We start from the raw sequence: 24,780 nt of genomic DNA on the forward strand, positions 1-24,780 counted from the left end.
TAAGCTAGCAGATGAAAGGTTCAACTGGGGAAGTTTAAAATACACCAAGTATAAAGGTCTTTATGCTCAGTTTGACAATAAACTTCAACTGGAAGCGGCGGAAAAAAAATGCTTAAAGCCGTTCTTTTCAAGGATTTTCCACTAATCCTATCTCACTAAACTGCTGCTTGTTCTGAGGTGAACTGAGTTCACTGCCACCATACAGCGTTTGTTTTCATTCCCTGGGATTTCAAGGCACCACTGTTATTTTAATGTCGTTTTCTAATTATTTGGAGATTGAAAAAAATAAGCATTGCTCATAATTGTGGAAATGAGCCACACTTGGGGTGAGTCATAAATATTGCTGAAGGTCAATGGTGCATCTGGTAAAGTAAATAAATGAGCTGAAAACAATATTTAAAAAAAAACGTGATTTTTTTATGAAATAGTTTCGGCATGAGAGATCAATTAGATAGATCTTAATCTCACAATTTTTAAACCCCTTTATCAATTTTCATGCATTTTAAAGGATCAGAAGGTTGAAAGGACAGGCTTGATGTTTAGTGAAAAGAGTTATTAATGCCTTTTGGGCTAAGTGAGTTTTGGCTGGGATTGATCTTTTTCCTCAATGTGTATCACTAAGGTCTGCAATTATTTGGGGAATTTTGAAAAGATGACAGACAACTCACCAGTTTCATGCCATTCTCTGACACACGGGAGTTATATTCTTCTATCCTGGTGCGCACCTCCTCTTCTGGAAGGTCTTTTGCTCCACCCTCCTCTTCCTCTTTTGCCTCACCCTTCTGTTTAAAAAAATAAAAATAAAACAACCATAAGCAATTGTGCAATGTTCACTTCAGCCGCAAGGGGGTGGTGCCTCCCTCAAGAAAGCGCCAGCTTCTTTCATGAAAAAACTAATTGAAGGCAAAAAAAGGGCTTTACCCCGCATCTCAAAAAATAGAAGGTGAATTAGAGGCTGTGCTTGGCTAGACACAGTTATTAAATCTTTTAGCCGCATTCAGCGGTTGGTTCTTAATCATTTTCCTGTCCTACATCTTTGCCACAGTCAGTAATAGGCCACTCTGGCTGCAGCTGATTAGGATGCATGGCAATAGTTTTATATTCATATTTAAATCTGCTCTTCCGGCCAAACAGCTTTGCTGCTGAAAAGGGGAACAGGAAATGTTGCAAATGAACAAGTGACTCAGATAGCATCACAGCATCCCAATATTGACGGCGTGCCATGTTTCTCACTCTTTGTGACGAAGAGGAGGAGGGCGAGAGCCATGGAAGCTGCAATGGGGATGAGGTGGAGGTGGGGGGGCTGAAGATAGCGAGTAAGGGGTAAGGAATGATGAAAGAGAAGCTGCTGAGCCAGCCTTAGCAACACAGTTTGACTAGGTTATTTATAGTACACTAGGAAGCGTCCTCTCTATCTTATATATTTTCTTTCTTCCTCTGTTCCTTTGCATTATCTGGGGCAGAAAGAGAGAGAGAGAGCGAGACACACGGTATAAAAGAGGGAGAGAGAAATGCAGGTCAGGAATGACTTCCGAAGGGAAGTCCTCAGGTTGTGTGCTGAAATCGCTGTTTCTTTTCGACAGAGATTTGCATGTGAGTGAATGTTTTATGTCTATGGATATAGAGGGTAATAACGCAAAGCTAATACATATACAGTACATAGCTCATCCTGGTTAGTGTTCTGCAAGGTAAGAGCATTATGTTGTATATATTATTTGTAAAATGAGTCCTTCAATACGACCATTGCAATATATGATCTCATTGGATCAGTTGAGACCTCAAAAGTCCACATTTCATCATGAACATCTTTCAAACATTTCTGGAGGCATTTCTGCATATCTTTAAGAGAAACTCCAGGGTCATTGCCAGGGTTATAAACAGTTATGGATTTTTTCATTTTTATATACATGTGTGTGTGTGTGTATACTTATATACACACACACACACACACACACACACACACACACACACACACACACACACACACACACACACACACTTTTGCTTTTAAAACTGCTTTGATTAGTTTTTCAAACACATTTGCTGGTTTTTAATGCTTCAAGTGCTTTGTTCAGTGAGAAAAGAGGATCATTGAAACCTATAACTCAATGAGGTAGTGCTATATGTGATAGAAAAAAATTCTATCAAGATATAGGCTGTTTATATCACTATAAAAATGTACCACAATATAAACAAACGCTGTATGGTGGCGAACTCAATAAGCACCAGCTTGGTGACGTTATAAACTGTAGATATCAAATCTAAATAGTTGATGTCAAGGGTTTGACAGGATTCATTCAAGGTCACAAACGTTCTTAGAATGATTGCCAATATTTTTGTAATTTTGTCATGAGGAAATTTGGAAAATGTTCAGAATTTTCCTGCAACAAGAACAGTACAGGCGAACACCTTGTGAACATCTGCGGCATTGAACATACCCCCGAAGAGAAAGCAAAATTCACTACCTTTGCTGACACTTGCAAACGTTTGCCCTTCGGTGGGATAGACTTATAGTACTAGTATTGTGAATCAGAAGAAAGTAAAATATAATTCTTGAATATCTGTTTGACTCTCCGTCTGTGTGGAAGTATGACAATACCATAGATTCCAAAACACCAGCGTTAGCATTATGTAGCTAAGTGAGTTCTACAATCCAGATGAAATGACACAAAGAGTCTATGCGTTACAAAAATTTATATTCACCAACAATGGAGACCAAAGTAATATAGTAAATGGGCTTAGAGAAGCCCACTGGCATAACTTTCCAATCAAAACTTTACACAACTTATCCAAATGGGGAAACCTGTCCTTGTTTAGGGTAAACACAATGAAAATGATACTTTGAAGGTTTTTTTGTCAGCGACGTATGTAACAGTGAAGCAGAAAAAAACAATTGGGGGCTGAGGAAAGCATCCGAGGAATATGCACGATATGCATCTAAAGGTCCTCCCACGTCAAAGGCAAGCGCATTGAAAAGAACCTTGCAGGAATTCCTGCGTTTGTGTGAGCCTTCAAATGCATCACAGGCAGTGAGCGGCTGGCCTCTCAGCATACCAGCGACAGTAATTACAAAACAATACTTGTTGCTTCGAACTTTGTGGGACCCTCCCAAAACACTTTCTCCCTTTTACATTATTTATTGTACTGCGCATCTAACGTTGTTTATTGTCATCAGATTCACTTTTTTGTTCTCAAATTACTGCAACTGCTTTCACTTAAATGTATAAGAAAACACAAGAAGAACACAATATTAGAACAGAATTAGATTCTGCTTGTTTCTGAGGACACGGATTGACGTGCTTATGCCAGCCAAATGTGTAAAAAAATCCAGTGCTCTTACATAAGGACACATGCATACACATTCACATTCATACCTCAAGGTGACATGAGGATGTGTTGATGCACTCATTTTGATGAGACCAGACAAGAGAGGTCACACTGCTGCTTGAAAGCCTGCACAGTCTGTTGTATTTGTATATGTGTGTATGTTCATAATGTATTAAAAAATAGCTCAAATGCAAACTGAGCAAGCGGTAACCACAACACCTGCGCTACAGCTCATAGCACACACACATAAACAAAACAAAGGTACATCTCAAAAACTACATACACAGTGCACAGACATGCTCATACGTTTTTAAATATGAATTAAAAACTCGAACTCAGTACATAACCTATCTAACATTGAACTGCTTAAAAAGCAAGTACTGTAGATGCAAATGAGAAGAGGTTCTTTCCATTGGACAGTCACGAAATGTCAGTTGTAAATTTGTCCACGTTTGAGCACGTTATAGTTCTGAATTCAGTAAGCAGTGAATTCCCTTTTCTGTCACGCCACACTCACAAACTAACGGCGTGTTAACTACGTGCAAAATGAAATCTGGTGCTTAGCCACAAAAACAACTCAACATGTGCGGATGTAAAATGACTGGGCTGTACCATTTTGGATTCTAGGGTAGATGAAACGAGTGTATAAATACTAATTTAACCAACTAATTTTTCTATACACGTTGCTATTACTACCGTATTTCTTTTCTGACAGGTATCTATTGACTTATTTACTCCAATTGATAGCAGTAGACAACAGAGATGAATTTCAACTGGGCTGGCAGTGAATAACATTAATAAATTTTTAATAATCACTTATTCATTCTCATTGAGAACGACATATATTTAAAAAATCCATCTTAACTGAGATGCCAATAAACGAGTTAATTGATCATTATTAGAGATGGGACGAGACACATCCCACAAGATGAGATGTCTCACCAGACTGAGTTGATGATAACGAGACTTCTGCAAAACTTGTAATATAAAGTAATGCCAAACACACATTTTTACTGGGCAGAATTGAGCAAAATTAGTGATCAAGTGTGCAAACATAAGCACAGAAGACAAAATAACACATTTCCACTAATTGTGAATGGAGAGATTTTTGATAATAAACAATTTATAGTCAAATACATACTGAAATTCTGGATAATTCACTTTCCATACATTTAGGTTGAGACAGTGACATCAGAACCACAGAATACAGTTAGCCTGGTTCATTCAAAAGTGATAAGTACAAGTGGCAACTGTCAGGCAAAGCATGCAGACATTTTCATTTTTTAAACTGCCTTTGAAAGGTAATCCAATTGATCTTGCCAGCCAATTTATGCTAGGTGCTGCGCTAAACACTGACAAGAGGCATTGTACAATAAAACGCCAGCATAATTAAATCATATTTTAGCGCCCTGAATTGGAGATTAAACGTGATTTCAGGACAAAGTTGTATTGCTTGTATCGAGTCATGAAGTCAGCCATTGTAAACAAAATACAAGCATTTGTGTCCATTGTCAAAATGTAGCCAAAAGAAAAAGCTCTCGTGCTGTACAGGGACAAAAAAAAAGTGCCTATCAAATCTCGTGAGATCTTGCTACGTGACGTAATTTTCACACATTAATCAGACATGTACAGTTTAACTTAAAGAATTGTCATGCCAGTCCTCAATACATCAAAAAAAATGAGAGAACAATGCAAGCAGCCGCTGCTTTACAAAAAGTAGCGCACATACACTAAAGCTAACAGGTTTATTTGAAGCTAAAAAGTGTAAATGCCACAAATGAAAAGATGATCTTAATTCCCCTTCCACTGTTTTGATGAATGTAGCAGTATCTGTGTCAAGACTGAACACAATCACTGACTTTCACACTTCTATTCACAGGCTGCCTCCGTTTGCATAATCTCCTTTACATATTCAAACCCATGGAAAAGAGGACAGACATCTATCTCCTTGCTGTACAGTAGAGTCAGAGAAGACACTCCCTCCGATGGTCCAGTGCCATAATGTCATTTACGACCATCTTCCTCGGGCTATGAGAGATAACATGCTTCACCAGCTGACAACAGAGATGCTGGCAGCACAGTCCGGCTCAGCACTAACAGCATTAGGTCTCAAGCGCATGGCAAAGCTAACCGCACATGCTGGCTACACAGCTGGTCAATTATTTAGGGATTGTACCTTGGCCAAATACCACACAGGAGGCATCGGTCAGACGGGTCGGACGGTGGATGTGGGGGCTTAAATGGTTGAGCGTTAGTTTTAGTTTTCAGCCATCTGAGTGAAACTGTGCACAGAGGAATTATTAAAAAGCTCCGGTCTCAAACTCTAGCGCTGTGGGCCGCACTTGGCCCGCCAGGTTATTTCATGTGGCCCACTAAAGCAAACAAAGTGCATACTTTAAATGTGTATACATACTGAAGTGTTTCAAGGATGAATTAATTCATTGAATTGGAAGCATATTTAATGTGCTGTGTTACAAGTGTATTGATTTTCAGATATTGGGTAAAATTCTCATTTATTTCATGGATTAGGGTGCATTTGCTTGAGTCAAGCAAATTCTAATGATTAGGGATGTCTTGTTGTGATGACAATTAGCGTTAATTAAATGTTCAGAAGTTGCGATGGGCAATCCGGCCCAAAAAATGGGCGGGCTTTTTCAGGCATGTTTCATACCTGACCAACTCGCTGGTTAAAATTTGAACACCTAAAACCACTATATAGCTTTTTGTGAAGAGGTTGCCTTTTCCGACAACACTTGGCACTGAAAGAGTTAAGTACAAAGATAGCATCAGCGATTCGACCACTAGGTGTCTAGGTGTACCTAGACAAGCAATAGAGCCATATGTCAAGATGATCTTTGCAGGGCCTTTCCACTTTGCAATAATTGAACATTATATTTGTCACTTTTTTACTTGGAAATTATCTCAAACTTTGACATCCTGTGTTTTTGTGGGTGAGTCTGTCTCCCTTTCCACCATTGCAACACTGCATATGTTTGCAAGAAAGGTCTGTGTTGAAAACAGTGGTGCAAACAGTTCTGGTGGACCTTCAAGGTAGATATTTTGACATTTCTGTTGACTTTTTTTTCTATGCCTTTTGTCTGACTGGTAAACTTGTATTGCTGCTGTTGTATTGGTGCATTTTTATGAGCACATACATATGTTCAATATATCTGGATGGGGATGAGATCCCGTCTGCACTTCAAAAGCAGTAACATGCACAGTTTTGCCACAATATTTATATGTGACCAGGGTGATAAAAAAAAGGCAGTTGCTATGGTAACTACGAATTCTAATGATTAGGGATGTCTTGTTGTGATGAGAATTTGCAGTGGCCGACACATGCACAACTACAGTCAAGTGTTACAGTATCAGCTTTGTTTCTACGGAAACCTCTCCCACACACTAAACTGGTTGACATCATTAACTCGGTTAAAAATACATATGGTGGCCTTCACACCTCATACATGCTACAATGTTAGATGTATGAGTGCCCTTGTAATACAGATGCCGGGTGGTAAGGCATCAAGGCTTGATGGACAAGGCCGATGTGATCAATGTTGCTGAATAATGTATGACTTCCCATACATTTATGCAGCAAGAGGCTGCCGACAGCGTCCTAACCACATCCTCCTCAAACTTCTTCTTTTTTGCCTTTGTTTCTCACTCAAATGATTGCTTTTAAGAAAAAAAAAAAAAAGACGAACTGATCTGCTTGGCGCCAGGATAGCCACAAAAGTTTCATACCTGAACCGAGTGCCTGGGTTTGCGGAAGAACGAGGTCTTGGCCGTGAAAAAAGTGAAGTCTTCGTTCTCATCGTCCAGGCTGCAGTAGCCGCTACTCATGCTGTTACTGCTGGTCATGGAAGGGCTGGGCTCCGTGTTGACCGTCATGCGGAAGTCAGGTAGAGCTCCACAAAGTTCCGCTTTAGCCAAACTAGACTCCCCTAGAATGTTTCAAGTCCCACCTGTGATGGCGCTTGCAGGGGGAAACCAGGAAATCCGAGAAGCAGCATAGATGTGTCACTTCCTCCCTAAGTGTTTGTTGCTCTGACACCAGATGCGCCTATACCTGAGTCTAAACGCACAGCAAGAGATGACCTAGTCCTGGAGTCACTTTACAGCGGAGTGTCAAGTTAACCCACCCGGCAGGTACTTGCTACACTTGCAAACTACCAGTCACCAACATATGCAAGCTATGCCACATCCTGTTTTCTTCTTAGGAGTCAGCTGAGCCAGTGCTGCTGATGTTTATATGCAAGGAGAATGTATCCAGCTTTACATTGTTTTGAGCAGAGCTGGCGCCTCCATGTACGCTCTCCTCTTCGATGTGTAGCTTTGGCAAAGCAAGCTAAGAGACCGATGCCTCCTTTGCTCACTCTCTCGTGCAGCCTTGCTCGACCATCTGTGCTTATCAGCCTGAGCGCACCCTCCCCCTTCTGTGCTCCCTCGCTTTCTCTCTGCAGTACAACATCACTTCCTCTAACTGAGAGCAAGAGAGGGAAATGTCGATGAGCGAGCTTCTGTTTTGCATATTGTGCGTACTGCCACTGAACTGCGATGACAGGAAGACGCGTATACAGTGCGGTATGCACCTTCTTCCATGGTGGAAGAAGACTGTTATGCGTGTGGGTGTACCCCGCCTCTCATGAGAAGTCTGCTCACAATAACAATGACAAACGCATTGAAAGAGAATGGCTAGAAAATTCTTCTGGATATATAATATCTTATATACAAAGTGGAAAGTGTGGATAAAGCATGTAAAAAATGAAAGGGGAAAGACCACAGTAAACATCGGAGAACTGGTGTCTCGTTTGTGGACGAGCCAGCATAATAATAAATGATGAAAATGCATCAAAAACCGTAACAAATAGACATTGCGAGTTTTGATCCCGTTTTAAATTAGTCTTGTTTGAGCGAGCGCTGGTGTCTTATAAATAAACTCAGCAATTTTCTTCACCTTTCATATCCCGAATTTTTGTAACGAGAGACAATATTTTTTCCAAAAAGGTGTTTCGTCACCTGAATTTTTTGTAAATAGAGACATTCGTAAGTAGAGGCACCAGTGTATATGCAGAGTTTAACTATTCACGAACCATTTTAAATTTCAAAATGATTATTCAAGGCGAAAGGTAATCATCGAATGATTTGATCACCAATTAGATATCACGTTGCACCTCTAAAATAAACAAAATCAAAACTAAAGAAAAAGGTGCAAAATGGGAATTCTCCCTTATGTCAGAATTCCCTGCCATACTTTAACAATTCAAACCTGGGAACGTCAATGCTACTATTGATGAGAACGACAAAAAACACAAAACAGTCAGCAGGGTACACAAATGCTCAAATGACTACATTTTAGAGGTATGCCTAATATAGTAGATCACCATCACTATTGACTTTTGTAGGGTGAGTGAGCATGTGCATGGTAGTAAAAAATGATTAGTATCTAGTTAATGATTACTAAGAGTGGTTAAATTAAACTGACCTTTAACCTCAGTCAGACCCTTTATTCTGGCCTCTAACTGCAAACGGCGTCAATTCCCCAAGCACTTCTGCCACTGAATATATGAATACTCATTACATCTGCACTTTTATTTTCTCCGTACATAAGTCATTGTTCAAATCTAAACAGGTGATGATTTTACCAATTTCTTGAGATCGATCTTTTGGATGCTTTGTACTCAGACGCAGGTTCTTAGGTCCTTCTGGTTTTATTTTTAATTTGTATGTGTGTGTGTGTGTCTATGTCCTTGTAGACAAGTAAGAGGCGATGTTGTATTTAATTGAGCGTAAAGCACTTTGAATGGCTTTTTTATAAAGTTTAATAGATGGATAGCAGAGGTTCTTACAGTTGCATTGTGAGCCTTATATCACAACAATAATATCCTTGTGGCTGGCTGCCTTACTGAATTTGATAAACTTGGTATTTTTTTTTACCTTATACACTTATTTAAAGCACGACAAACAAATCATAATTACAAAGAATTGTTCCAATTCGGTATTAAAATTAAGTTGTATTTAGCTTAGCGGGTGTAAATACTGCATATTTTCATGGCTGTATTGTAGAACCCCCAGGTGGTCAAGTTGCACACACCAGATGAAGCAGTACAATATCCATTGAAGCAAAAAATGTGTAAAGAACTGTCATTCAATTAAATATGTCATTAATGTGTGACCTTAACCCTGACCCTAACCCAATAAAGTACAGTATTATAGTGTTATTTTTCTTCTTAAAGGGAAGTCAACCTTCAATAAATTACTGTGTTCTATGAAGCACTATTAGTCTAAACATGTCATTTTGATTAATATTGCATTTATTGAATATAACTAAAGCAGCAAAATCCACCTGTGTGTTTCCATCTCAGGGGGGGTGGCCATTTTGTCACTAACCGTCATCTACAAATGATATCACAGTTGCTCAAAGCTCAGGTAACAACCAATCAATCAAAGTTCCCTGTTTTCTGATTTGGATCATGTGATGTTTACAAGCTCATCCGTGATTGGTTGTTACATCAGCTCTGAGAAACCAACACCATTTTTAGTCAACAGCAATTGGCAAAATGGCTGCCACTTGAGATTTATAAAAAAACAAGTGGATTTTGAAGCTTAACTTACATTGCACAACAAATAACTAGAATGATACATTGAGAGAAAGTTTACCCCCTCCCCCACCCACGTACACACACACACACACAAATAACAATTTTGTATGGGTGTTTTTTGATAGGCTGGAATGGATTGATGTCAATTCCATTCATTTTAATGTCAAAAGACGTCTTCGCGATACGTGTATCTTGAATTGCTGGTCACAGAACAAAAAAAGGGTAACAACACACATACACATACAAATTAAATCAGAACAGTAATGGCACCATCGTGGATTGTTTTCTGCTGACGCACACACATACAGTTGAGGGAGGTCTGAAACAAACATGCACACCAAGCCATAAAGAAAAGCAAATGACAGTAAGAGAATGGAGAGGACTACAGCGAAATAAATGGCTTTTTCTCTTTCTACTCTGCAGCAGCAAGTGAGCTGTATATTCAGCTCATTAAATTGAATCATTAGGCAGCGGTTCCGCTCAGACAACTATAGATTCCGTAATTGTTGTGACATTTGGTAACAAAAAAAAAAAAAGGCCTCCGCTTTGTCACTTCCTCTATCAGTTTGAAGATTTTTTGGGGTCTGCGTGATAGTACGAGTGGATTAGTTCACGCTCTCTCGAAGTGCAGTATTACCTGGCTCGCCACCAAAGTTCTAATTTGGTCTCATCTGCCCACTGGCTGCTGACATTCTGCCGTTTGTGTGATTCGCGCTTGTGTGGAACTGAAGAGTGTGCACGTGTATATGTGTTAAACCACAACTGTGTGGGTGACTGCAGCTGGGAGGCCGAGAGCACTATGCATGCTTAGCACACAATAGATAATAGCAACCGCAGAAGTGACTTATATAACTAAATCTGATATTTCTTGATCTGCAAATTGAGACTATAATGGCGGGCTGGTTCATGTTTAAGAGTGCTTCCTGTTATTGGTGGGGTGGAATCTTAAAAGAAGTGGGTGCTTATGTAAACGTGTGGGCTAGGAGAGCTGTTGAGGTAAGCAGTGTGCAATTACTGTATCTGCCACAAACACACACGTGCACGTTGCCTGTGCCATGCTAACTGCATGCAATGCTTGTGAACATAATATTGAAAATGCTTACTTTATGTTCAGCTGTTGAGCATTGACTTCTGGGAAAAGGAGTTTCTTCAGGCTTATTGTCTCTCTGGTTGCAGTCCAGCTGGACTTGCCTCTCACACTCCAGATGGCAAGTGTAGGTACAGTCTGATGAATGCGAAAACACACCAGTCAAACTAAATGCATAATACAGATAAATTGTGTCAGTGATCTTACAAATCAGTGGTTCTCAAACAGGAGTTCACTTCAGGGGTATGTGGAATTTTAACAAGGTTTCCTTAGGTATTAGCAAATTTAATTTACCGATAACGTTTTTATAAGGCTGTGGAAGGAATGATATTTTTTTCCCCAAACAAATTAAAGTTGACATTTTTAGAATAATACAACCATCATGCTTATTGGAAAGTTCACAACTTACTTTCCTTTCTTTTGGGAAACTCCATATGATACTATGGTTTTTGATGGATGCCTGCCAAATAACTGAATCAATAAGTGTTTTTAAGCACACAATTCATTTGGAGTCTAAATGATGCATCAACACAAGAAAAGGAGCATAGTATCAATCAAGACACTCTTTGCATATGTGCTGCAACATTGTTAGACTGCTGTTATTATTACTCTTCTGTATGTTCTGTATATATGTAAATATCTTTATAATAGGAAATGATCTAAACGTCTAATATCCTCAGTTATTTGGGGAGTCTTTCTCTTTAGTATTTGCCTTGCTTCAAATATGGCTCAGGCAGAGCTTTGAGACCGATATTTTTGGGTGACCTATTTTTATAGTTGACTTATCAGACTTGGTCGACTTTCTTTTCCAGCCCTAGACAATAGTAATGCAATTTCCATCAGATGAACCAGAAATAAAACAGATGATATTACACATTCTGTCTTCTGGAGTTGCTGAAGAAAATACATCAAGAGATACCACAACGACTGTAGTTACAAATAAGTTTAATAAATCAGACATGGACGGCACTAGGCACTAGGCAGAAAAAAAAACTTTCGCATGGATTACATCAATGAAAAAAAAAGTAGAAGTATAATAAAAATACGACTTCAGGATAGGTGCGGAATCAAGAAAATATCTTAAAAATCACTATAGATATGACAAGTTAAGACAGTGTTAATATGGTTCAGTTTCTAAAATAATCATGATGATATTGAGACAGTAAAAGCAAAAGCAGCAGTGATGACTTTTTCTCTGGAAAATTCATATTCCCTAGCCTTGATATGGGCTGTTTCAAAATAAGAACAACAGCTCTATCTAGTGGCAAAATTAAAATCCACACTTTCGGCAGAATGAAACAAATTCGTGTGACCATATTAAAACATGTTTTTTTCTGATTATTTCTAAATACAAGCAAATTGGTATATCTTTTTCTTTTCACAGGGAAAATGCAGCTGAAGAAATAAAGATAATGCTTCAAGCTAACCACCTTGTACAGAGACATGCAAGGACCATGCAATGTAAACCACACAATTCAGTAGACTAGAATGCTGACAGTCCACTTTGATACACACGCTACCGGAATAGCAGCACTGGCACTCTTAACTACCTTTTACTGCTCGGCTAGAAAAGAACAGATTTACATTCTGCTCCTAAAACTTCCCAAAAATACATTTGTTATGGCCAGCGGCTTTGCAAAAACTCTGTCTCACATTCCACGTCTTTGCCTTTGGTCACACGGTCGATAAAAAAGGAGATTTAAAAAAACAGAGGCAAAGATAGATGCAGCTTGCTGTGTTCTAATCTTTTATTTATTTATTTTTTCCCACACACAGGAGACTCAGAAATAAACTGTAGAAAAGAGGCACAATTATGGGTCATTTTTAACTTATTCAGTGCCACTGCCGACTATAAAAATCGTATTTATTTATTTTTATTGAACTCCATTGATATCTATATATTCCAAAGATACATTTGAACTGAGCTGGCAGTGAAGAAGTTAAAAATGTTACTTAGGACTTCTTGTGATAGACAGACAGATGCTGCATCAGCACTGTAACCACGGCAACAAGCTTTTCCGTACTCTTTAGGGTACTATTTTCTCAACCACGGATCATGCCTCTAACAGAAGTTGTGCTACAATTATTTCTTTTTTATCTGTATTTATTTATTTATTAGATAAAAGCTAAATTATATGTATCATGTGTAGATCCTATTTCTACAAAACCTTTATTATAAAAAATATATAATATTTAACATGAAAAAATAGTTTAATTGGCTTACACTACTTTATAGTCTGATACTGTTATCTCAGTTAGCTCTTTTTACTTGATTTTGAACTGAAGTCCACTTTTGCGTGAAATAATTCGGAAAAACAGTATTTTTTTTCACCTTTAAAAAAACATAAAACAAAATAACATGGAGCCACAAATAGAATTGCAGCTGCAGTTGTGTAAATCAACCCTCACCTGCCACAATTTGGGTAAAATGTGATTTAAAGCAGATGACACCACAGGCAACAATTTACATTTTTCGTTTCAGGAAAATGAACGGTTTCCAAATTATACGACCTTTTGGGTGTTGCACTGAACCGTGTGACTATAGACGGGTTCAAATAGAGTCCACGCACACACAGACAGTTTAGGGGCCTTGCGTGAAGAGGCAGTTATGGCTCAGGGATGCAGCGTCTTGCTGACAGCAGGGTAGTGTCAGAGGAAAAGCGAGCGTTCAGATAAGCGATTGTGTTGCGCTCACCTCTGTTTGGAGGTCAGTATGGAAAGAGAGCAGAGAAAAAAAACACAAAGAGGAAAGCAACAGAGGAACTCCTTTCCTGCTTCCATTTAGTCATTTTCATTTAGCACGAGAACATTTATGTCAAGTATAGAAGTTCATCTGGAGGAGCAGGTATGATTTGGGAAGCACAGAGATAAGAAGCAGTAGCTGTCTGTCCACCTATTTTTTGCTATTTTGTTTTTCTTCATCAGGGTTATAGGTGAGCTTGACCCTGCAAGTAACTTGGGCCAAAATGTGGTGGACACTCTGGAATGCTCATCAGCCAATCACAAGACAATATAGACACATAATCAACACACTCACAGGACACCTAAGGACAATTTAATGGTTCTAAAAGTATGACAATAACACAAGGCCCCCCTGGGTTTATAAATTACATAAATAATTATGCTGATATGCTATGAAAAGTATATAAATTTGTATATGCAGTAAATTACTGCCATGCAGACATATTGCCCCAGCTTGTGTTTGGATCTGTGATCATTTATTTTTAAACTCACTGATTGGCCTAAAAAAATCATGATTGCGAAAAATGGAAATTTGGAGAAGCAACATTTTTTTAAATGTTAGTTATGAGGGTGTACTACTAGTTATAATGATCTTTTTTTTTTAGGTTGTACTTGGTGGAAAAGTTTGCAAAACTCAAAAACTTTTGAAAAAAGTTTGCAAAACTTTTCAATAAACTTAAATGCACGTTTTTTGTTTCGTTTTTTTTTTTTTTTTTTTTTTGCAAAAAAGTCTTGAGTACCTGGAGAAAACAAATTCAAGCTTTGAACCTCAAAACTGTAAGAGCAGATGGGCTATCTAGATCTTCGCCGTGCTGCCCAAATATAAAACAATTAAAATCGCCGTCCCGCCAAAACATAAAACAATTAAATGAAAAATAGTAGATAGAGCAGTAAACCAAGTCGCCTTATATTCACAACTATCCTGCTGCCCCCTTGTGGCAAACAGCAACTAAAGCAGACCCAGAAATTGGTGCAGTCACAATCAATCCCAGACATGATGATGGTTTTTGTTGGCTGGCTCAGCGACAACCTTGGGAGGAGCGTTAAGCTGTCCTACTGTTGAGTGAAGTTTAAGAAAAACATCAGGAACACTCAGAGGGGTGGAAATTTTCCTTCGTGACGTGCCCACAGCGAGATGATAATGCATCTACCAGCATATCACGGTTCACCAAACATCCACATTATTCCCACGCTGATAAAATAAAGCCATGGAAGTCATTGATTTATGCACTTTACACTAAACAATATGGTTTGATCCTGTGTGTACCCATTATAGAACATAGAGGGCAATATTCGATAAATAAACAAATCCACAATGACGAAATAAGGGTGTGAGACGAAAACAGAAAAATGTTTTAGGGGTTAGCACTTTAAATTCAATATGCAAAGGGTGTAGTTCAGCTTTTGTGAGTGTAAATGGGCCCACATGTCTGTAAAGGTCAGCGAGGCGTATTGACAAATTATGTGCGTTCCCAGTGTGACACGTCTGACAATGTGTTGTTGGTTTGTGGTAGTGTGAGAACTCTAAGGGATTCCCGGGGAAAGTTCTGTTGTTCCGCAAACAGAAACCTGACATTAAGATGAGAAGACCAGTTCTGTTCAACTTCACTGGAGTCAAATTTCAGTTTCACAATACTTTTTTTTTTTTTTTTTACTCTGGAAGCTTCGTGATGTCACTGATCGTTTTGGCGTGGATTTACAAGTTTTCCTGCAATCTTACTGACTGGATTTAACTCTCTTTGTATTCATCTTCCTGAGAGACAGCCTCTTCATTTGTATCTACAGAAGTGGACCTTTTGTTTTTGGCCTTTATCTGTTGATCTTTTAAGCTTCTTGACTAAGTTCTAGTCTGCTCAATAGAGGACATCCTGACCTTTCTAATTATGTCCTATATTGTGGGTGGAAGCAATCTGGCTGTTTTGCTAAAACAAAATGAACAAAACAGTGGAGAAAAATGAATAGGCTCGGTCTTAGAAGCTCATTAGCGCAGAAGCTTCAAGATGTACAACTAGGAACAAATTGTCTCAAATGACTGCCATTTTTTATCTGCTTATCTTTATCATCACTGCAAACACGTTTGTCTTTGCTTTTCGACTGTATAATGGTATACTATATAGACGGGTCATTAAGACAGTTTGTGTAGAGAGATGCCAACAACACCCACCACCATCACCACAACCGTCATCAGCCCCAACAGATACGTCCCTCATCCCATAATTCCAGTCAGACCACTTCTAAACTGACACTTACTCTAGATAGGGAAGTGAGGATGAAAGAAAAGCACAATACAATGAGGTGAATATGTTGGGGGTCACAGTGTTAGCTGCACAAGCTAATGACTTTCCAAAGAATAGATGACTAACAAACAGAATAATTAAGTGCGTGTAATGAACTAAGCCACATACAAGAAACAAAATCAATCAATCGATAAATCAAAGGACCACCTTGCTATAAATTAAAAACATGACACAACCACATTACTTCATACTGTAGTTATCAAAGCCATTCTGATGTATACTTGAAACCAATCTCCTTTGTTAAACAACTCAATGATTATTGATGGTTCTACAGACTCAGAGCTCTAAACCAACATTCAACATTTCACATGCATCAAAGCCTTTCAAAGAAACAAGCAAAAAAAAAAAACAATGGTTATTATGCTCGGCGCATTTTTTAAATCTTTGAAGAATGGCTTTAAAGATGAAACGTCAGAAAGTGATGTAACTCAAGAGAGAATTTCTGGCAATGATGCAAGCTGTAGAATACTAAAACAAAAAGAAAAAATATATATATCTATATGGTGGGAGACCATAAAACAGACAAATCCCATAATCGCCTCCGGATGTGCCGAGGGAGTGAATGAGGATTGTGGGTGGTGTGAGGGGAAGGGTGTAGGCGACTGACTACACTTACGTAGATAGAAGTACACATTATAATTGCGAGACCTTAAAATGTTGTTGAGGATGGCCGTCAAATGATGGATTTGGTGCTAATCTATCAAGAAGCACTGCAATTTTATCATTGGCAAGTTAAGAGAGAACCAAAATTTGATTGACATGAAAACAAATTTAGAGGAGGACATGGTTAAGAAGGCAAGTGAGTGATACAGCTCGCTGTCACTCAGATAATTTCATTTTCAGGTGTTGAATTTACAACAATTAAAGGGTTGACCAAAAATATTCGCCTTGAACCATGTTTGGGTGATTTCTCATTAATTCGATGGAATATTCTATAAGATAATTGATTTATAAAAGATTCAAAAGTGTTTTGCTTGTTTTTTTTCATTCATTTTGCACAATCTTGTCCCACTATTTACTATTTGACTTTGTTTTGGAGAAAACACCATCAAAACAAATGTCGACTTTTGATCAGTATTATTGAATGTGGCACCTACTGTATACCAACACCTATTGCTGCAACTGAGTTCATAATACAACCTATGCATATGTACTGTACGTGTGTGTACATATCCAATGCAGTAAGCTTCTCTATTTGGCCTGCTAAGTGGAACATTTCAAGACATCTATACAGTATCTTAGGTTTCACAAACTCTCACTTGTCATAGTTCTTTGGAATCCCGAACAGTTGAAATGTTTCCCCATTAGCCAAATCTTCCGAGATGGCGCGTTTAAGAGATAGGGACGGAAAGACTGGGGATAAGTTGTGTGTGTGTGTGTGTGTTTTTACCAGTACAGACAGTAGTGTGGGACAAAGGCAGGAGGGGAAAAATGGAGATTAGTCTGAATCTAGGGGTCATGAAGGATATCTGTGTGGCACCAGATAGCGACATGATGGGCTCATGTTGCTTCTCCATATCTGGGTGAGGTAGGAGGGGTAAATCCGAGGTTAGGCAATTCTAAATCAGGAGCGATGCTATTAACACTGTAACTAATGAACCCAAAAGGGGTCTTATGAAGGAATTAAGACCAGCTTTTAGCTCGTCTGATCCCATCATCCTATCATAGCTTGTTTAGAAGAGCTATCCATATTCTGGCCGCAAGCTAATGCATCCCATCCTTCACTATATCACAAAGAATTAAAATGATGATGCACTTAGACATTATTGCTTGATGCCTTAATACGCACTCACCTACCAAGCATGAGATAACAAACTCTGTGTTGATGCAACATTAGATATTTTACTCATTCTCTTGAGCGCCATCATCTTCCTCCCATGTCAATGCCGCCATATGTCTGGCAACAGACGCAGACTTCACCAAACAAACAAGAGGAGAATTTAATTGTGTTTGTCTGGGAAAGGATTTTTGCGGGCTGAAACTGCGAATGGAGGCAGCTTGAAGACTCAAAGTGGTGCTTTCGTGATGGTGGCCAGCACATCATTAAATTTGTGGTTCATTTCACGCTTTAAACTCAGACTGCGCAATAATAAAAAAGCTTTCATGACATAAGTTAATCAAGACTGTTGTAAACATTTAGACAATTCTCACAATGCTCTAGTTTATGAAAAATGTCACCTAATGATCCTCTTTCACATGGACATGTAAAAATGACTGTAAAAACTGTTGGGTTCATTCTATCTCAGTGTTACAAAACCAGATGAACCAATGATTGTTTTCCCTGAGACTTAGGGGTATCTCTAAAAATCTTTTGAATACACATCTTACAGACATATGTGGGTTTAAAACTCAATATATGTATGTAACAAGTGCAAGACAGTAAATTTACACAAAGTTATGTCATGTAACACTTATGTAACACAACACGACAGCACGGATGTTTTAGTTGTGACGCACTCGCCTACACTTAACGCCTAAAACGATCACAAAGTTGTCTTCCTATTTCACATCAACTTTCAAATTTCTGTTTGAATTCTCTAAAATGACTTTTGCCAGCTACAAACAATAAGTATGAAAAGTACCAGTAACAACTAAAAAACCAACTAACAAAAAAATAAACTATCCTCACCACCCACTTAAGTGGTTGTGGAAAAAAAAATCGCTAGAATATTAACGATTAATTACCATGCAAATAATTTATTTACAAAAGAATGAGACTATGGATTACAGAAGCATAGAACTTCCAAATCCTGAATGTATTTCAGAAATAGTTGCCAGTACATCTGAACATATTTGTAGGATGAATCGCATTTGCTCCCGTAATGCCGCGGCGTGTTAGCGAACATATCCCCTAACATTATAGGGAAAAAAGCTATGTGTTTAGCATCTAACTTACAGGTACATTTGAACATACTGTATATATGTATACTTACTATAATGTGTACTCCTAATTACATTTAAACATACATGCAAGTGCGTTCGAACATAGGTTACTTGCAAGTACTTTTCAACAAATTTGTCAAAATGTTTAGTCAACTTTGGCAGCTCCACATTTCCGTACAGGATAACTCAAGGCCAAGGTTTAAACGTTAACATATTTGTTCATGCTAAGTTGGCTTATCCCTATAAGTTAAATCAGAGATCAAACTCAGATCCACTGGCAATTCATGGAGATAAAAACAGTTTTAACTCCTCTCAGCTCCCCAAGGGGTAGACACAATCCTTTCAACCAGTTATCTTTGGTACAGATGGGAAGTCTATGGGGAAAAGACATGTAGGCCAGCGCATCATGCGGCGACACCATCCTTACAATTACACGGTTTGGCAGCTATGGCACGTTAGCTTCAAAGCATGCCACTTTGACTATAACCGCGTTTTATTATAGCTCCATCAACCTAAGGGTACTTTTTTTCTTCTTAAATTTCAGACTCGTTTATTAAACTCAGTTCATATGACGGTAACTGAGCCATCACTATGGCAACTCAGCAGATAGTTCTGCCAAGTCATATGCCTGACCGCTAAAGTCTAAAAATCTTCAATCGTATCGTTTTAGAATTTCCCTAAAGTAGGACCAAGCAGGATTGTGTGTTTCTGAGTGCGTGTGTAGCAGAAGATAATTATAGGATAGTGAAGTAGAAGGGAGCGAGGAATTAACTGGGTTTCCTTACTGGGAGAGCCATCTAAAAATATCCATTATCTTCCTGTGCTATTGATCCTCTTTCGAAGGTCTTTTGTAGATGCAAGCATGACATCACTTAGGTGACTCCTGTTTGGATGTAAGCAGGTTTACACAGAAGGGGGTAGGGCACACTCAAAGACATGGAAGTATGCTGCAACATTTTTTTTTTCCAAACTTGAGCTGTCAGTTCCGTGTAGTGGAAGCCAATCAATAAGACTGCAGCGGCCAGCGTTTTTTTTTTTTGTTTTTTTTTGGGCCGGTCCCCATTTGTGCTTAGGTTACATTAGGCATTCATCAATTTGCTTTCCCAAGCTACATTATTAGTTTAACTGGATTTGGAAACAGGAGGAAAAAGATCAATGGCGTACAAGCATCCTGATGAAAATACGAAATTCAATAGTTTAATCGGCTTTTCCAGACATATTTAGCATGCTTTCTCTTTCTGTGTTGATGGCAGATCTGTCTGCGTTTATTTGTTCTGTTTACTGGACGGTTCTGCTGAGCCCAGCACATCTGTAGTCTTTGTGCAGGCTGTTCACACATTATGGTGCACGGAAAGTGACAGAGAGACAGAACTGTCCACAGTCCACAGATAGATCTATACACACACTATCCAAATATTTTGGCCCACAGAGTGCTTTTAAGCCACACAGAGAAAAAGTGTCCACTCATCACTTCCACACTTTGGGAAACAAAATACTGATCCGTCTTTTCATCGCAGCAACGCTGACCTCCATTCATGCACAACTTGAACTGAGTTGTCTGTCGTTCCAGCCTGAGTGACACTCATACCTGAGTTGGGGAGCAGTGACCCGTTGGAGGCGGACCTCCGAAGGATCTTCAGGCCGTCACTCCACGATCGAGACTTGGGAAGCCTCTTCAAAAGTCGTCCCAGCCGGCGCGACACCTGGCCGAAGCAGGCCCCGCTGACTTCCCCCTCCGAGTCCCCCCGCACCTCCTCCAGACGAAGAGACACCTGACCGAAGATTGTTCTGCCCACCGTGACACCTTCTCCATTGCCGGAACTGCCCCCCACCCCTGTCACCCTCCCCCGCCCATCTTGCCCAGGTGCTATCTGTGGCATTGAGGGAGCATGGTGGCACCATCTGGAGGGCATGGTGCCGTAACCCTCGCTGGCTCTTCTCTGCTGCCCCCGCCTGCCCCTGTCCCCCAGAGGGCTGCCCCAACGCCAGCCCCCCCATGGCCCCCCTCTGCCATCCCAGCGCAGCCACTCTGCCACCGGTGCCACGCTTCGAATGAAGAGCCCCTTTTGCGCTCGCTCTGCCACCCCTTCGCCGGTCCCCCTCACCCTGCTGATATTCCGTCGCCTCTCACTTCGCTCGGACCTCCCAGCCCCGAGGTGCTACTTTTCCCTCCATGGTCCGATTGCTGTGATATCGACGCCTCTCTAGCCCTCTGCCGGTCTGTACTGCAGCACCCACACTCTGCAGTGCTGTGCAGCTGACTTAAAGAGACAGAGACCCCCGCATGAGATAGCAGCGTCATTGTACTGTACGTAGAAGCTCTCTTCAAGTGGGTGCTTTCACCTTCATGCTTTTTTTTTTTGGAGAACAAGACATATCATGAATGACACTCTCATCTCGAAACAGACCGAGTATCAGGTGACCCGATTATTTATGCAGTTTTTCAGCATTTTCATCCATTATTGGTCCTTTTTAAAAATCTAATGGGCCAATAATAAATATGTTTAAAATCATCATCAACATTAATTACTAATCAGGGAACTATTCGTTCAAATTTTTGGATAGCAAAGCAAGTTTGATCATCCCGAGAACACTTTCATGAGGCTATGAGGATAAGTCAAATTTAACATTTGTGTATTTCTGAAATTATGGAGAACATGTTTTAAAGTAGAAAACCATAGGAAGCATTTTACTTTTTAAAGATTATGTTTAGCTTTTTAAGGCATAATGATGACCCTTGGAGCGTCTTAGTTTTTACATTAAATATGTACCGATATTGTCTAAAATGTATTCAAAAAAATCGAAAACGATTTTACTCAAAATGAATATCACCTCAAAGTATTAGCTAACATCTACTTTCTTTTGGAAAAGAATAATCAACATTTTTTTTCTACTATTTTCTGATGTTATGGACCAAACAAGTAACCAAATCATAAAAAAAGTTAGTTCATTTTCTGTACTGTCAAATGAAAAAAAGTTTTACAGTATATATTTTAATAAAGGGATTAAATCAAAATGCTGTAATGAAATTATAATCTGATTCAATGATTAATTGACCATCAAAAGATAAATGCAGATTAATTAAATAATTAGTTGAAGAGCTATTGAGTTCAATAGTTCGGGGAAAAATTGTGCATCTATTGAATGTGGTTATTAAAAAAAGACAACCCTTATATTGAAAAGGTAATAGAAGAATGGTTTACTCTCCATATATTTATCCAACCATCCATTTTCTTTGGAATAATACCTTCCATTAACAATCCTGGACACTGTAAGATTAAAACTGTTTTTCATTCAAAACGAATAAATTAAATTATTATGAATTTAGAAAACTTGCAAATAAATGTGTTCTTAACAACCAACGGTATATTTTAAATATAATCCTAGGTGTAGTTATCATGAAATTATATTACATAGGGGGTGGCACTTCTCCAGAGGCTGCCATGTTTGTTGCAGCTACGGACAATGGTAAATGCAGCACCTACAGCACTTCCTGTTGTCTGTAATGACACTGTAAATGGTCTGAATCTTACACAGTGTCCCTTTAAGAGCATGGGTGCGCTATCGTTTATGCCATCTGACAATGGATAAGATACGAGAAAAGCTCTGGACTGGTGGCAAACCGTCGTCCAGATAAATGCTAACTAGTACACCACTTAGCTGATACTCTAACACAAAATCAATTTAATTGTACAAAATAAGTAAAGAAACGGACCGAGAATAATGTCTGAGACTGCACACTTCTGAATGGGAACGTCATTTTTTGGCAGAGTGTTTGGAAACGACAAAGATAAATGATCCACCATATGTTGATTTCACCTGCGTTTTCAATGTTTATTCTAATCAAAAAACCTTAAGGTAGGATTTTCCGACGAGTGTCTTTGCTTTGTCCTTCCGCACTCCCACTATCCAACCACCAAGGGCAATCTAATTATAGAATGCTTGAATGTCTTCATCGCATGCACAGCATGGTGGCAACGAGGTCTTCCTACTTATAACATTTGTCATCTCCGAACCTCAATTGCCCATTATGATTCTTAATCCAAACTCCATTGGATGATATAACTGTTTTCATGTGCTAATTAAAATAAAGAGAAAAACACTAAACAAATGAACCATAAAAAGTATTGATAAGACTCAGTTGAATGACTGTGTTTCTTCTACATTCACTATTTTCTATCCTGCTGAAGTCTTGTCGGCTCATGCAGAGTGTGCTTTTTTTTATTTTTTAAACATTCATCACACGCCTGGCAAAGCTACATTGGGACAAGAGGTTTGTGAGCCTTTGAGCACAAGCTTCTTTTGGGGGTTTCTTTCTCTGTGAATGGAGCATTGTGGAGAACCAATGTGGAACAGATGAGATGCTGGACCAAAACAAGGACTGTACTGTGTATACTAGAAGAGACCAGGGAAAAGATGGACTGAAAAATGCAGACTACACTAACATTAGTTCTGGTGTTCCATTTAAAAAAAAAAAAAAGTTTGACAGCAAGAGGCAAAAAAAAAAAAAGGGATACAAGAAATGGCAGGAACGCTGTCACACAAAAACTACAAACATGGGGACTGACAAACGGCATACATTACTTCCTCTTTTGCCTATTCATTACAATGATAGCAATTGATTTAAACGTCTACACTACGGTATGCACGATTACCGCTGTTATGTGGCCTGGTTCTGTTACCAGTGGATAAGTACCACAAGTGCCTTAATATGCTCAAATAAAAAAGATAATGCTAATGTTAGCGATAGGAAATTTGCGCAATAGCAATAAATAGGCATCGGCTTGATAGTTTGCAGTTCCACACTGACACGACCAGAAACGTCAAAAACTCGAAAGTATGATAATGCATGGACACCATTAGATTAATTTTCTCATTGTTATTCATGCACCACACAGCGACTGAAAACAGAAATGCGATTCACTGAATGCAAGCACTTTAATGATGCTATTAGATGGTCCACAGGGAAAATGTAGTCTTCTATAACTTAAAACACTACCGCTTTTGTCCATATGGTGCCACCATAATCAACATGACCTGGCAGATCTTAAGTGTTGGTTCTATTCATATTCCACAAAGAAAGTATTAATCAGAATGTCTTGTTTAGTCCAGAAAAAATATTATTCTACAGAAGGCAACTGTGTATGCTGAGAAACATTAGATAATTTATGTTGGCAGCACAGAACATCCTTGGAGTGAATGCGATTTTTGTTTGCTCTGCTGTAATGCCCTATTTTGCACATCCAATCAATTATGTGATTGATTGTTTGGCAAATTTAGATATTAGAACCGGCCACCACTTTTTCATATATTCCAAATCATCTGCCGATCTGACACAGCTGATCAAATCCGAGTAAAGCCACATTCTGTCACTCTATGGTAACACCTAATTAGAGACTTACAGGTGCCACAACAGCCCGGCCTCCTCAAAGCCTTAATCAAATACAAATGTGACATCCGACTCGTCTGCCGTGCTAGTAATCCCAGTCTCTCCATCCATCAGACATAATCCTAGGCAGGAGACACACAGCAGGGATTAAACTAGCTGCCCCCCCCCCCCCCCCCCCCCCCCCCTACATTTTCAAATACAGTATAAACTGTGTTGAAAACAAGCTACGTATACTAGAGGAGGTGGACAAACAAAGCAACTAAATAACCGATTTACAAGGTTATGGTCACATCGATTCTCCTTAAAGTCATTGACAACATTATGAAACTACATGTACAGTACATGTATTGATGTGTGCAAACCAGACCAAGCGAGGGATCCGGCAAAACAAAGATGGACCATGCAGATCGAAAATGCAAACTGATTGTTTTCAGTTGCAAGAACTCCCAACTC

General features: G+C 39.1%; 1 protein-coding gene and 1 long non-coding RNA gene across 3 annotated transcripts in view; one reads left to right on the forward strand and one right to left on the reverse strand.

Annotated features, from left to right (window-relative positions):
• Window positions 1-24,780, reverse strand: part of rassf5 (Ras association domain family member 5) — a 31,419-nt gene that overhangs the window by 3,993 nt on the left and 2,646 nt on the right. Inside the window, exons 2-3 of one of the 2 annotated variants that reach the window (XM_088422932.1) lie at window positions 11,033-11,154; window positions 669-782 (exon numbers count right to left, since the gene is read on the reverse strand). In XM_088422932.1, coding sequence (XP_088279058.1) covers window positions 669-782; window positions 11,033-11,154 — 236 coding nt within the window. Of the gene's footprint in view, window positions 1-668; window positions 783-7,071; window positions 7,794-11,032; window positions 11,155-24,780 lie in introns of those variants that run through there. The other variant, XM_088422933.1, reaches the window with a different exon arrangement.
• On the forward strand, window positions 6,283-9,517 carry LOC148419019 (uncharacterized). Its single transcript, XR_015866566.1, has 3 exons — window positions 6,283-7,229; window positions 7,311-7,476; window positions 7,548-9,517. It is a non-coding gene; the product is annotated as an uncharacterized LOC148419019 (long non-coding RNA).

Source organism: Hippichthys cyanospilos, chromosome 9, assembly GCF_059441005.1.
Source record: "Hippichthys cyanospilos isolate Australia breed blue-spotted pipefish chromosome 9, RoL_Hcya_1.0, whole genome shotgun sequence".
In the NCBI taxonomy this organism is placed as follows: domain Eukaryota; kingdom Metazoa; phylum Chordata; class Actinopteri; order Syngnathiformes; family Syngnathidae; genus Hippichthys; species Hippichthys cyanospilos.